The sequence below is a fragment of the Drosophila guanche genome, unplaced genomic scaffold (genome assembly GCF_900245975.1).
Source record: "Drosophila guanche unplaced genomic scaffold, DGUA_6, whole genome shotgun sequence".
NCBI classification, from domain to species: Eukaryota; Metazoa; Arthropoda; class Insecta; order Diptera; family Drosophilidae; genus Drosophila; species Drosophila guanche.
Window position 1 is genome coordinate 1,250,167 of NW_022995756.1, and position 15,864 is coordinate 1,266,030.

The window sequence follows — 15,864 nt, forward strand, 5'->3', positions numbered from 1 at the left end:
GATTTTTCATCGGTATATTTTGAAAATAAAATGTATATTTCCGAGGGTTGGACAGTATTTCTTATCGATAATTCCTCGCACACTCTGTAACCATTCATTGCCATAGCTAAACAGCACATGTGTCTTTGAAAAAAATCATAAATGGATCAAATTGAAAATCTTTTGGAATGTATTACAAATACAAATGGAAAAACTCAAAGTATTTATCTCAACATGCTTGACGAAAATCATATCAAATCGAACAAGGTATGTTGATAGTTCCCGGAAATCTTGGTTCTCTTTCTTAACAATACACTTTCTAACTTAGAGAATTGTTGTGTCTCAATTAATAACTAAATTGCTTACGAAAAGAAAAACTCGTCCCCTTGGATACCGGCTCCTTTTATGTTACCTCAATCAAAACTCCCTAGAAGGATCGGAAAAATCTGCAAATGTGTGGTTTACAATTATATTGAAATCCTTAAACGTATCTGAGATTAGTTTATACGGGGAAATCATATATGAAGCATTGGGTAAGTTATGATATCCTTTTGTCTTCTTGTCTGCCCAATATTTCTATCTTTTGCTCATCATCAGTTGTCAAAATATTTACAGAAGTAACGACACTGGGAACAGGGAAACCTGCGTAGCGGCTATTTGAATGGCAACGCTATTTAAAGCTGCTATTTAAATTAGGGGAAATTTTGTAAATTATTATTTCACACTTACATTAGGCATACATACTGTAGGTACACCCATCACTATAGTCAACTTAACACTCCTCGGTTAACTTAAACAAAAAAGGTTATTTCAAAGATCTATGTACATGTCTACTATCTGTTCACAAGCAAAAGTGTTTAATTTTCTTCTTTGGTTTGAAAGAAATTCTCTCAATTAAGATTTTTGCTTTAGAATAATTTATTAAAAATTCGTTCTATACATGCTCATGGAACTCCCATTGGCTAAATGTAGTACAATTTCCATCTGTTTTAAGTGGTAAGTGGGTCAGATAGAGTTTATTATGATTATCAAATTAGCACCCAAGCTATCATTACAGACATCCTTTTTCATTCTTACCATTCTTACAGCTCCAGCTGAATCTAAAAACAGATTAACCACTAAGCTTACTGCTAAAATTTATTTTTGAATGGTAAATCAATCCAAAATTGTTCCCATTTGAATCACGAGTCAAATCACGCTCTTAAGAAATGAATCTGTCTCTAGATACATACAGTCTGGATGCAAAATTTCGTGGCTCTAGCTTTTATAGTCTGAGATCCAGGCGCTCAACAAGACGGACGGAGAGACTGACAAGGCTTTATCGACTCGGTTCTTGATGCTGAACAAGAAAATATATACTTATATATATATAATATATACGTTTCCTTCTGTGCGTTATATACACCTGCTTTTCCCCACAAATACAATATACCCTGTTTACTCTTTGAGTACCGCGTATTACAATGAGTTGTCGAGGTCTTTACTATAGGTTTTTTTGTGAGATGACCTACTCGTTGTACCATATCTCTTTCCGCCAAGGCATTTCTTCAGGTTTGAAATCTAGAAATTGTGACTAGGGACTAAGTCCAGCCTAAGTTCATACAAAAAATATAAGGACCACAGGATATACTCTTTTTTTTCCATTTTTGTCTGCGTTTTGAGAAATATACACAGGATATACTCTTTTTTTCCATTTTTGTCTGCGATTTGATTCATAAATTTTGCATTTACAAGCTTAATATTTCGGTAAGCTGAACCTGCATAGAGTTTGGGTATACTTTATAGAAGCAGTCATCAGCTTTTTAGAATGGCAAACTTTATTGCAACCATATGTAAGAATCTAAAGTTATGTTTTTAAAAACCGTTATTAATAAAAAATAAAATTAAATAATATTTATTCATATTGATATTACAGCGCTACTCATAAAAAATATCCAATGCGATTTTAACTTGTCAAAAGCATTTGGGTCCGTTTATGTCCTTAAAGTTGTCGAAAAGTTTTCCCTAAAAGAAATACTTGAAGACGATTGCTGCACCCTATCTGCCCTTCACTCTGTCGAGCAATGCTTGAAATATTATCCAAGGAGTCTTAAGTCTGGAAAATCTGGAATTGAAAATTTCTTGATAAATTTATTAGACAGCAATAATGACGATATTGTCTTTCAAACCGGTGAATGTTGGCTCTTGTTACAAAAAGTACGCGGCTCTCTCAGTATTGGAGCTAAAAATGATGAAACCCAATGGCGAGATTATCAATTGATATTATTGGGGAGTCTTTATTCAATTATAAACAAGTCTTTTCCCATATCTGAGGAAATATTTGTGGGCACAGTTGTGTCAAATCACTTATCACAATTTGAAGTGCATTTGACAGAAGATCCGGTTAAACGAGCCGCACAAGTCTGTCAGCGGTTTTGCAATCTTATCGATTTCTTAAAGATTGCATTGAGGTGAGCACAATAGATATTTTATAATTAATTTATACATGTTTTTTCTTTATTTTCTTTTAAAGCAAACCGTACCCTGACAAGAAGTTAATTTTTACACAACAAATTTTGTGTTTTATACAACGTGGAATATCTTTAAAAATAAATAATAAAAGTAATCCAAAAATGGATTATGTATGTTTTAAAGCTTTGTTACCGCAAATGCAAATAAAGTTGTTGGAGCTTCTGGAAGTTTTGATTGACATGTAAGTTAAAATCAGGCTAAAACTAAAACCTTAACAATGATTTAATTTATATTCCAATATATATGGTTTTAAACCAGGCTCAAAAAGTAAATATGGTTACTTGTATTTGTGCGTAACGCACACAAGGTAACTTGTTCGATCCAATAAAGTATACATATACATATATTCTAGGTCATTCCTCTGTCTTTTGTGATTAGACATCAGACCTGGATATCAGAAACTAGATGAGATAGAGCAACCCAATTTTGCATCCAGACTGCTGTAATATCACACTGACTTTTATGAACAGCTGTTTAGTTTTCGTCAAAAATCATACAAAACAAGAAAATGGAATGAAAATGCCTCAGTATTTCTTCTGACTTGTATTGATTACATTCCAGTATATTATCACTTGTTATCACTTGTATAATTTGAAAGAGTGTCAAATATAGTTTTGAATGTGGTGAGCTGACTTGAGGCACTACTATTTAATTTAACACTATACTAAATAAAACAAACGTCATTTATTTTGACAGTCCGATGCTCCGTTATTATATTATATATAATTATATTTATTTAAAGATGTCACACTCATCTCAGGATGCATTTTCGCACTATATTGAGCATTTTACTGGAATCACTTGAAAATACCAAATTGATTTCAAATGAAGGAAACAGACTACAATATGTGTAAGTAAAAATGTATTTATTATTTGTGTTTTTGTTTCTTTTAGTCTACTTTTTGCTTGCATATATAACCAAAATCTTTGCACAGTAGCGTACAAAGAAATGTGGGAATCTGTGTATTTTATTTTTAAAGCTTAGTATTTTCCAGACGGTAAGCTAAAGCTACATTTACATCCACATCGGAAATGCCGTGTTTTGCTTATTTCAGTGTAATTTGACAGTGTACAGTGTGTACCTATCCATTGGTATTGTGTATTGGTATTGTGGTATTGTGGTATTGTGTAGATCCCAAATTTACAACGACAACCATCATCTTACCATCACAACCAACTAGGTTTATTTACATTTTCATAAGAAATGTAATGTTTCTCCAATCCTTAATAGATACATTAAAATATAATTTGTTATTGTTTTTATATTTTACGTTCCTAAGATGACCTTCCAAGTTTCATATGATTTGGGGCACTATTTCTTATAGCTGGTATATATCTGATCTGGCCGCCTAGCACCAACTTTTTCGTTTATGAAGCTTTTAAATAGCAATTTATATTGTTTACATATGTATGTACATATTTTATGTGTGCAAGAGGCGAGGTCTCGGTCAGACCAGTTGTAGCTGTGTTTTATAGACAATTTATTTCCTGAAGAAGCCCGTTGTTAAGAAGTTATTAATTGAACAATACAAAATGAAATTTTATTAATCATTTATTTATTTCTAGTAAATTTCGATTTGTGGTTTACAAAACCATATCAATATGGTGCTCGAACCTAAAAGAAGGAAGTCATTGCGAAATAATCTCGGAGCCCCTTATAAACGAATTATTAGATGATGTTACGCAGCGACAGTTAATTCTATCAAAAGAGGTAAAAATTTTGTAATTAAGAGTAATAAATCTGTAATGATTGTACTTTGTTATCTCAGTCAATAGAGGGGAAAAAAATACCGGAGACACAATTTTTCACGTTTAATTGCCTTTCTTTAAGTGAAAATGAAAAATTGCTTCATAAGGAAGCTTTTTCTTGCCTTCACTTAATTTTAACATCGTCTGGTCACTTATTACGGAACTCTGTTATGAAGGAAAGTACGGATATATATATACTTTTTCAATTTTTAATTTGTTGATATTGTTTTACAGAAGGTACACAACGCTCTATTGGAACTATGTATTGAAATAAATGCAGAACCTGTGAAATCGGAATATTTAACAAAGCTCTGGAATTGTCGCTTGGAAATTTATAAAATATTAATATTGTTATTTAAATCGAGAAATTACAACTGTCCTGCATCATCTGAAATGTTATTGTGCATTTTAGATGAATCCCGTTTAATTGAAAATAGTCTTGAAGTACGCCTGAATTCTCAAGCATTATTTGAAGTACTGGAATCATCGCTTCATCCCCACAAGGAAGATCTTGGTTTTAAACAAGATTCAAAAAGTATGCTGTGCAGTCAAGGAAGTCCGGAACTAATGGACTTAACTATAAATAAAAGTACAAATCATATTTCACCTGCAGATTGTAAAGTCCCTTTGAACTATAATAATGACCGAAATGAAAATGCCAAATCTGTTAATCAAAACGAACTTGAGTCGAACTCACAAACTCTAACCCACCAAATCATCAATGAGCAAGACAGCACAGAGCACACTAGTTCAAATAACCTGAAAGATATTAAAGTAAATAAATCTGAAATCAACGAAGGAAAAAGTATTTGTATCCCAATAACAAGTAAAGAACAGAAAAGAATGGTATTACTGGCACGCGATGAGATGTTAATTCATAATCCAGATGAGGTCAGCTTAAATCATTGCGATTATGGGGGTGCTAAGTCTACAGTACAAAAATGTGGAAATTTTGATGACGATAAATTGGTTGCTGAATTGGAATCTGCATTTGTAAATGAGATTAGCTGAATGAGCATCTTATTATAATGTTTCAATGTTTTCCATTTTAGTTACTCTGGGCTTTTACGACACTAAAATATACTTGTAATAACCATGCATCGTTCATAACCCTAAAAACATTTTGTACACTTCTTTTGAATAGTTTTCAATAAAGTTAAAATTGTTTGAGCTAATTTGTATAAAATGGAAGGGGCTATACTAATTACTTGTGGCATAGAAATCGGTAGTTACACATAGTAACCATGTGCGACCCTTAGTTCTGAAACTCCTTCCTCCCTGCTCCTTCCTCCTTTGTTCCATCCATCTGCTCCTCTGCTTCCCGCTGCAAGTCCTCGCAGTCAAAAAACTGATTTTCCTCCTTGTTGCCGATCAAAATTATAGAGGCTTGCGTAGTAAGCTGAGCACTCTTTTTATTGGCAGTTTCACATTTTCATACCACGTTATTGTGTTTACCGAAACCTGGTTAAAGCCCGTGTCGGTCTTAGTTTTGGCAGTTTTGGTACACAATTTATAGGAATGATCGTTCGTCTCGACGTGGAGGAGGGGTTCTGATTGCAGTGGATTCTTACTTCATGCTTGGAGGAGCTTTTCACAGTCCAGGTTTCACAAGAAATGGAATTCCTCGGTGTCAGACTGATTCTTCCCGGCCATTATATTTATGTCACTTGCTCGTATTTTCCACCGACTTCGGATTTCTTAATATACGAGCAGCACTTGTCCGCCTTAAAAACTGTTTCTTCCTCGCTACTGATAAAGGCCATATAACTAACCGAGTCTAATAACCTTGTGCTCATGTCACGACATGGCTTTATTAATGACTTATTAGACCTGTTCGTGTCTCATGTCAACCATGTAAGCGAGAAGGGACGTGTGAGACGCTACTTACGCGTCACAACTTTTATTCCCGGCACTAAGTACTACATCTGCACCTTAGCGGTGTTTCGTCAAATTTTACATATTTTCATCATCTGTCATCTACATCTACAACACTTCTCACACCAACACGCTCCTATAGCTCGCCGCCCTTCCCTAGACCAACACACTGCAGACTAGCGGCAGAGGCAGAGGCAGCGCTCGCACACAAAAAAAAAAAACAAATATAAGCTGCGGGACGGGGAAGGTTAAAAGTCGGCAGAGGCAGACGGACGGCAGAGGCAGAGGCCGAGTGAAGCAGAAGCAGAGTGTGAATGAGAGAATGTGCAAAGAACAACAAAAGTTGCGGGACAGGGTGGGTTTAGCCACTGCAAATTAATTTCTTTATTCTGGCTATAATAATGGTCCGATCGGATCCCAATTTGGTGATCTGATAGATATGGCCATTCCCTACGGAATGGCGGTTTTAGTTCGAGCTAAAGGAGCTGTGTTGGCGTGAGAAGTTTTGTAGATGACAGATGAAGAAAAAATGTGAAATTTGACGAAAAACCGGGTATAAAAGTTGTGACGCGTAAGAAGCGTCTCACACGTCCCTTCTAGTTTACAATGTACTTGAAAAAATTTTTGTGTCCAACTAGATCTGGGAAGTTTCTTGATTCACCAAAGAGTTATCCAGTCTAAAGAACCTAAAAACCTCAAGAAGTTGGTTCTCCCTCTTCTCTTTCTAGTTACTTAATAGCTCGGTAAAATTTCACTGTTCTAAATGCTCAATGCTATGATAACTATCTACTTCGATGCAGAATACGTGTTTCGCAGGACCCTCAACAGTTTTACAGCTTTGTAAATAGTAAGCGTAGAATGTCCGCACATCCATCCTCTCTATCTATATCTATGTGTATCCATACAGTTAACCAAGGTCGAACGGCATTTTCAACCCTTTGTCAAATGAAAGCTCCTTGCTTCAGGATCTTCGATTAGTTAAGCCGGTATTTTCACCAGGCCCCTCAGGGAGTTTCCGGCTGTGTACTCAGGTACTGTTCTGAGTCTCTATGCGGACCCTTGATTAAACTATTCACTCTAGCCATTCCCCCCATTTGTAAGTTATTTTTTATAATTCCTCTCCATAAGAAAGCTAGCCAGTCTGCCGCAAAAACTATAGAGGTTTATCTAAGCCATCCGCTATTCCTAAAGTTCTCCTCCTTTGTCATTAAAGGCTTCGATTCTGTAAACCATTCTCTTCTTGCACAAAAGCTTGGCCATTTAGGGTTTCCGCCCAATCTTTTTAGATGGATTTCTAGCCACCAGTGTTCTATGTATCAAAGAGTCCTCTTCAAAAGCTCCTTAATTTGCCTGTTATGGTTACTTCTGGAGTACCACAGGGTAGCCATTTAGGCCCCTTACTTTTCATACTCTTTATTAATGACCTGCCTTCTGTATTAACAGTATTCTAGAGTTCTTATATATGCAGATGATGTTAAGCTCTGTGTCCAGTATAAGGACATTTCATTTCACTCTCGTTTGCAAACAGATTTCAAGAGCTTTCAGTCATGGTGTTGTGCAAATATGTTACACCTTAATGCCTCGAAATGCAAAGTAATGACTTTTCATTGCTTCATCCACTTACTGGCTCCTTACACCCTCTGCGGTAGTTGAGAATTAGTTGAGAGAATTACATTGGCTGATGATCTTGGTGTTAAACTAGACCCCAAGTTAAAGATTTCTGAACACATTTCTACGTTGCTAAATATAGAGAGCTAAAAATTCTAATAAAGAGTTTAATATAGAGGTTGGCAAAGAAATTGTATGACCACTATACTTATAACGAAGACTTTCTATATTTCGCTTGTTCGTCCGATTTTAGAATACGGCTCATGTGTATGGTGGCCTCAGTACAACATACATCAGGACCGTATTGAATCAGTGCTTCAACACTTTTTTCCCTGCTTGTCCTCAACTGGGATGCAACTGTGAGACTGCCATCCTACCGTAGTAGATTACTTATAATAAATCTTACATCCATAGTTAGTCGTAGAAAAATGCTTGCTGTAATTTGTATGCACAACTTGATCAAGGGGGATGTAGACAGTCCTGACTTGTTGAGCTACATAAAGTTTATGATTCCCATTAGACCCACCTCAAACGGTATTCCTTTGTTCCTTCCACTTCGTAGATCGAATAATGCCTTACACGAACCCTTGGGTTTTATGCTCGGATTATAATTCCAGCATCTATCTTTCCTGCATGTTCGCGACCGGTTCGGTTAATCCCTGCTGGATTCCGCGCGTAGCAGGCTTTGGCTTGGTGTCGCATGGGCCACTTGATGGTGCAGTCATTGTATGTCAACGTCCAGAAGTAAACGAGTAGGAACGTTTGTGAGACACTTCGTACGCGTCAAACCAAAACACGTCAGTACTCAGTACCTCAGTACTCAGTACTCAATATATATCGGTGCCTTAGTGCTTTTTTGGAATATTACATTTTAAATGTTTTCTACATCTGTCATTTACATCTACATCACTTAGCTTCCACCTTCCCAAAAAATAAGAACAGATGGGGGACGGGGTGGGTTTAATTAATTTAATTTAATTAATTTAATAATTAATTTCTTCATTCTGGCTATAAAAATGATCCAATCGGATCCCAATTCGGTTGGGCGTTTTTAGTTTTCTTGTAGCTTCAAAATTGTGGCTGTGGAAGATTTTCGCCCTTTGTGGCGGCGGAAGGGAGCAAGGCTCATTTTTTAAATACACTGGTTTCAGTGTGGGCATACAGCAGTCTGGACGAAACATTTGGTGCCTCTAGCTCTTATAGACACAAGTCGGACACACGGACGGACAGACATGGCTTTATAGACTCGGATATTGATGCTGATCAATAACATTTATTGTCCCTTAAATTCTAGCCCTGCCAGCCTCTTTGAAAATTCTTCTTTGAAGAAAACAAATTATTATTTACAATTCTTCGTTTGTTGAGTACGATCGATATATCGGTACGAAGTGCGTGTGGACTAAACGAACAGCTGGTACCCAGGCCCGAAATATATAGTATACAATTATTCTGGGCGCTAAGAGTGAAAAATAGAAGAAACAGTTGTGCGCAAAAACGTAAAAGACAGTCGAAGTAGATCGTCGGAGCAAAAAAAACCATTCCCCCATGACTTTTTTGAATATTAAATAATTTTACTGAAATTAATAAATAAATTATTTATTATTTGTGCTCTCTTGACAATAATATACGTTTGGCAAACCGTATGCATTATTGGCAAATCCCAAATGCATTCTCAATTCAACAACCAGCTCATTTGTTACTTTTTTATTTTCAGTTAACGAAAATAAAATTTTCCCACGCACAAACGAAACATATGTATAGCAAATTCCTGGCTAGAATTTTCCGCGGTGCTGGATACCCGCCATAAATTGGCATTCCAATTTTTTCGAAAGTATCGCCTATCTGATTTATGAACATACATATACATATGCATGGATTTAAATTTCCAAACATCGATAATCGATTTCTCAGCACCAATGCGTATGTGTGTACACTGTACACATTAGATTATTACAATTCTTTATTTAACTGGTTTAAATATTTCCTGATCTGATGCTGTCCAAAATAAGAACTTTAAAGAAACTCTGTTTTATAAGTGGTTTGAGTTTCCATTCGGGCCATTACATTCGTCCATACTCCTTAATGCGTTCAAAATTATGTTTCAACCACGGAAATTCTTTTAATCAAAATTCAATTGAGCTCAAAGCTTGTACAATTTATCTTCCGGAGAGATTTATGAGTACAAAAATAAGCATACAGCAAGATCAAGATAGTTTTTTTATTAATCTTGACGGAATGAAGGCAGAGTTGGGCTATTTTATTCGAGACGGAGTTATGCATATTGATCACACCAAAGTTCCCAAGGAGCTTGGTGGTCATGGTATTGGCAAGCTGTTGGCTAAGGTTGGTCGTTTTTATATTGCTTTGTTACTATTTCATTAAATAGCGTGCCAGTGTACGGGACCTGGAAACGACTTCTTCTAGCTTCTACATATGTACATACTTACATATGTACCTTCATATGTACATAGCTGGTAAGGCAAAAGGGAAGACCCCAGCTGACTTAAACCCATGCTTTTTTACTGCTTTTTATTTGCCTGAATCTAAAACTAAACTTAAAAGATACATACATGGTTGTTTTTGGATTAATTGAATATTCACCTACCAATTTTTTATTTAAAAATATTTGTATTGTTAAGCAATGTTTCCCGTTGGATTTATTTAGACTGAATTTCAATACTACTTGTGTAACCTCTGAATAAGGGGGAGGTGTGTCGCATACATACATACATATGTAAATGTTTATGGACGTTTTTTGTATGCCCGATACTCGAAGGGTAAATAGGGTATACCAAATGTTACATCCAGGTTTCTGTGATATGACACTGATACAAGTGCCCCGCCTCTACAAAAGGACGAAAATCTGTCACATCCACACTTTTAGATGCACATACATACATATGTCTCACGAGAAGGGACGTTCTCGTTTTATGATTATTTAAATCTGCATAACCTGTCCATTGAAAATGGTAAAAAGTGGCAAATTTTGAAATTGATGGGTTGTATCGAGTCTAAATTAAAATTGCCTTTGAAGATTTTGACTTTAATACCCTTGTTTTCGCGCTTTCAACGTCTGCTGATACAGAGGTGCTTTGCATTATAAGAAAGTGCGAATAACATTAAACAACTTGCAGCTTGAACTTAGAAATATTAACGGGGAGGAACGTGTGAGACGCTTCATACGCGTCACAACTTCTATACACGCTACTTAGTTAAATAGCTGCACATTATTTTATTTCTCGAATTTTACATTTTACATTAATCTTACATCTGTTACCTACATCTACATCACTTCTCACGTCAACACGTTATATTAGCTCGCACCCTCCCTCTCAGAGTGTGGAGGCCACTGCAAATTAATTCCTTCATTCTGGCTATAATAAGGATCCAATCTATTCCCAATTATTTGATCTGATAAATATGGCCATTCCCTACGGAATGACATATTTTGTTTTCTCTTATCTTCTGGATACAGCATATTTTTGGACTTGTTGGGGCGGGGCGAAATTATGAAATACACTTGTAACAGTGTGAGCATACATAAGTCTGGATGCTAACGATGGTAGCCTTATCTCTTATGTGTTCTGAAAACTCGGAGCTCATAGGGACGGACAAATAGTTATGGGTATATCGACTCGGCTTTGACACTGATCCAATTGGTCTTTTTATTCGGTTATCTGATAGAAATGGCTATTTTCTACCGAATTGCGTTTTTACTTTTCCCTTAACTTAACTTAACTTTTTTCGCTCTTCTGTAGCGGCGAAAGGGGGCGGGCCGAGTACTAATATAAGAAAAACCCTTGTATCAGTGTGATATAACAGCAGTCTGCAGGAAAAATTTGGTGCCTCTAGCTCTTATAGTCTCTGAGAACTAGCCGACAAACTGAGACAGCTATTGATGCTTATCAAGAATGTATATACTTAATGGGGTCGGAAACGTTTTCTTCTGTGCGTTACATATGTACATCCACTTTTGTTCATAAATATTTACTCTTCGATTGCCGGGTATAAAAACAATAAACTGTGTATGTAGCATAAAAGCAGCATCATAGAATCAGTGTAATAAACAAACATTAACAAAAGAACATGCTTAGATACACGTATTTTCAAGATTCCTTATATTTATTTTATTTTAGGCTGCTTTGGAATACGCACTGCTAAATGGACTGTTCATTATTATTCACTGTGATTTCGTTAAACACTACGTTGAAAAACACGAGCCAAAATATTCAAAGTATATACTTAAATAATATAAAAATTCATATGATTTGTAGAAAACCAGGTTAATAAATGAAATAGATAAAGTTAAAAAATTATGTTTTTATTTATTAGATGACATCGACATCGACAATTGTGGTATTGTTATATTTACAATGTAATCAAAACACATTGCTTCTGCATTATTGTTAGATAGTTATATTGTTGGGCTACTAAGCTTTTTCAGTATCCTAGTTTTGCGAGAATATTAACGAGATGATTGTGGGTCAGTTTATATCGTGCTTATAGCTGATAATAGTATGTACTGCGATACATGCTGACGTCGAGAGTTGGTTGGTTGGTAGCTGTGAGGATATTGTCCGACGATGCAATCTCCAGTTGATTCGTGTCTTGGAATCCATCTTCTGTGGCAGCATATAGGCACGCGTATGTCAGTTGAGTGCATCCAAAATCTCCCGGTGCCTTGTTGAGCACAATAATCTCCGTAATGTGTGCTTGAAAAAATATATGTTTATTATTGAAACGCAGCAATCGAACCGAATAAAAGGCCGCATCTGAGAGACTGGAGCGAAGATGTTGAAACTTCTCGATTTCATTGAGATCTGCATCAGTAAGCTAACCATTATGATTGTATGATTTTCAAAATGGTTTGGTAGGGTGGTGGAATGAGCAGCTACGCGCAAGTGGCCTAGTTCGAGAGCTGCCAGGAACTCAGCTTTAAACCAGATGAAAAGCGTATCACAGGTCTCGCAGCACTCAAGCTGTCGATTTATTGCACGAGAATTATTCTCTAAGCCTCAGCCATTTATCAACCATCGCAATATTTCCGGCCGCGACTGTATTCGGATCTTTGTCCATGCTACCACTAAGCAAACAAAACAAAAAGTAGAACAAAAATATCCTGTGTCCCTTATATGTTTACCTGGTACTCAAAGAGCAACGATTAGGAACGTGTGAGAGGCCTCTTACGCCTCACAACTTTATACCCGGTACTTAGTCGGTATGTCCGTACCTTATTGTTTTATTTATTTATTTATTTTTATACCCGGTACTCAAAGAGTAAATATTGTATTTGTGGAGAATATCGGTTGTATTAAACGCACAGAAGGAAGCGTTTCCGACCCCATAAAGTATATATATTCTTGATCAGCATCAATAGCCGAGTCGATAGAGCCATGTCTGTCTGTCCGTCTTGTTTGTCGGCTAGTTCTCAGAGACTATATGAGCTAGAGCCACCAAATTTTGGTTTCGGACTGCTGTATGCTCACACTGAAACCAGTGTATTTCAAAAGTGAGCCACGCCCCCTTCCGCCCCCGCAAAAGGGCGAAAACCTCCCAATTCTACAGTTTTGAAGATAAAAGAAAAAAAAACGCCATTCCGTAGGAAATGGCCATATCTATCAGATCACCAAATTGGGATCCGATCGGATCATTATTATAGCCACAATGGAGAAATTAATTTCCAGTGGCTAAACCCACCCTGTCCCCCAGCTTTTGTTGCTCTTTTTACATTCTCTCATTCACACTCTGCTCCGCTTTACTCGGCCCCTGCCTCTGCCCTCCCCCTGGCGATGACTCTTCCGACTTTTAACCCACCCCGTCCCGCAGCTTATATTTGTTTTTTTTTGTGTGCGGGCGCTGCCTCTGCATCTACCGCAAGTCAGCAGTATGTTGGTCTAGGGAAGGGCGGCGAGCGTGTTGGTGTGAGAAGTGTTGTAGATGTAGATGACTTTGTAGCATTAAGCTACTGACAGAAGCTTGTTGCTATAGAACATACATGTGATATGTGAATACGATAGAGAAAGAGGAAGAACATGCATTTAATAGGTGAATATCGAAATTGAAAAGAAGAAGAGATTAAATTGAGCAGCACTTTTTATTTCGAGATTTTGATTCCGAACTGGTTGAGAGGATTTGCGGAAACAGTGGCCAAAAGCTAATTTTTAAAAGTTAAAACCAAGTCTCGGTTTTTAACGCTCTGTATTAGAAAATGAGTGACCTTCAAAGTTGCATATAAGAAATTTTCATAGATGGCGCCAATTTAGAAAAATCTGCTGTGAAACCAAGGTCATTATTGCACATAATGTGCAGGGAAAAAGTACCAATTTTATTGCTGTTTTAAATATCTCATAAATTGGAAAATACGATTAACTAATCCAATTTTTTGATGCATTTTATTTAGTAGGCTTTTTACTACGTGTTCTGTAATGTGAACGATATCTAGTGGTTGGCTATGTCTTCTACATCTTGATGGAGTCCTGAGTGCCGGATATAAAAGTTGTGACGCGTAAGAAGCGTCTCACACGTCCCTTCTCGTTTTTTTTAGGTTTTATGTTACCACTCTACCCTTGGGTAGAGGGGAATTATTTGGCCGCCCGCCTTTACAAGGTGGAAATCGCCACGCCGAGATATGTAACTTGTTCCAGTTTTACTTCAATACTTACCTGGCGTAGAGGTTATGATAGCATTCGCGCGGCAATATATTGACAATTAAAAACTTGTTTTATTTTTAACATTGGTTCTACAAATGTCATCTACATATGTATATTTACATCTACATTTTTTCACGCCAACCCGCTTTTTTAGCTTGCTCCCCTCCCTTACAGCCGCACGCAGCACGAAGGCGTGGCCATGGTCTTTATAATCTAAGGTCTAAGGTACGTTATGTGAAAAAAGAAACCGCTACTTCTAAAAATAACAATAACAAAAAATACCAGTTTTTTAAATTCTTAAAAAAACGAGAAGGGACGTGTGAGACGCTTCTTTCGCGTCAAAACTTTTATACCCGGCACTCAGTACAACATCTGCACCTTAGCGGTGTTTTGTCAAATTTTACATTTTTTCTTCATCTGTCACCTACATCAGCAACACTACTCACACCAACACGCTCCTTTTGTTTGGTGGCTCTAGCTCTTATAGTCTCTGAGAACTAGCCGACAAACAAGACGGACAGACAGACATGCCTCTATCGACTCGGCTATTGATGCTGATCAAAAATATATATACTTTATGGGGTCGGAAACGCTTCCTTCTGTGCGTTACATACAACCGTTTTTCGCACAAATACAGTATACCCTATTTACTCTTCGAGTACCGGGTACTGCCCTATTCTTTCAGGAGGCTATTCTTGAGGAAAAACGAGAAGGGACGTGTGAGACGCTTCTTACGCGTCTTTTTGTCAAATTTTAAATTTTTTCTTCAGATGAAGAACACATCTACATCTAAACACTTTTCACACCAACACGCTTCTTTAGCTCGACGCCCTTCCCTAGACCCACACACTGCAGACTCGCGGCAGAGACAGAGGACGAAGCAGAGTGTGAATGAGAGAATGTAAAAAACCAAAAAAATCTGCGGGACAGGGTGGGTTTAGCCACTGCAAATTAATTTCTTCATTCTGGCTATAATAATGATCCAATCGGATCCCAATTTGGTGATCTAATAAATATGGCCATTCCCTACGGAATATTCTAAAATTTCTTTTATCTACAAAATTGTAGGTTTGGGAGGTTTTCGCCTTTTGCGGGGGCGGGGCTCATTTTTTAAATACACTTGTAATAGTGTGAGCATAGAACCTGCTTTTATGGTCTCTGAGATCCAGGCGATCAATAAGACGGATAGACGGACATGGCTCATTCGACTCGGCTATTGATGCTGATCAAGAATATATATACTTTATGGGGTCGGAAACGTTTCCTTCTGTGCTCTACATACAGCCACTTTGTGCACAAATACAATATAGCCCATTTACTCTTCGAGTACCGGGTATAAAAAGTTCGATTTTGTCGAGTAGTTTAATTACTATTAATACTATTAGCCACAATGCAAAGTATTACTACTAGCCATGGCTACTGGCTTGTGGCTGACTTGGGTTTCACATCGCTTTTATTAATAAGGTGAATTTTCATCCGTGAATTATTGCAT

General features: G+C 36.9%; 2 protein-coding genes across 7 annotated transcripts; both read left to right on the forward strand.

Moving 5' to 3' along the window:
* The first annotated feature begins 84 nt into the window (after window positions 1–84).
* On the forward strand, window positions 85–5,412 carry LOC117590041 (proline-, glutamic acid- and leucine-rich protein 1). Of its 6 annotated transcripts, XM_034282355.1 has the most exons (8): window positions 86–246; window positions 308–512; window positions 1,895–2,429; window positions 2,492–2,671; window positions 3,233–3,340; window positions 4,057–4,201; window positions 4,260–4,415; window positions 4,474–5,412. In XM_034282355.1, the coding sequence occupies exons 1-8, from the start codon at window positions 142–144 to the stop codon at window positions 5,248–5,250; spliced, it is 2,211 nt and encodes a 736-aa protein (XP_034138246.1). In that variant the 5' UTR covers window positions 86–141; the 3' UTR covers window positions 5,251–5,412. The 6 variants fall into 6 exon arrangements, with proteins under 6 accessions (XP_034138247.1, XP_034138246.1, XP_034138249.1 ...); XM_034282356.1 differs by lacking the exon at window positions 3,233–3,340 and having other exon boundaries at window positions 85–246; XM_034282357.1 differs by lacking the exons at window positions 86–246; window positions 1,895–2,429; window positions 2,492–2,671 and having other exon boundaries at window positions 424–512.
* Window positions 5,413–9,659: 4,247 nt separating this feature from the next.
* On the forward strand, window positions 9,660–12,035 carry LOC117590134 (protein NATD1). The gene is made up of 2 exons (XM_034282506.1): window positions 9,660–10,065; window positions 11,859–12,035. The coding sequence occupies exons 1-2, from the start codon at window positions 9,715–9,717 to the stop codon at window positions 11,970–11,972; spliced, it is 465 nt and encodes a 154-aa protein (XP_034138397.1). The 5' UTR covers window positions 9,660–9,714; the 3' UTR covers window positions 11,973–12,035.
* Window positions 12,036–15,864: the final 3,829 nt, after the last annotated feature.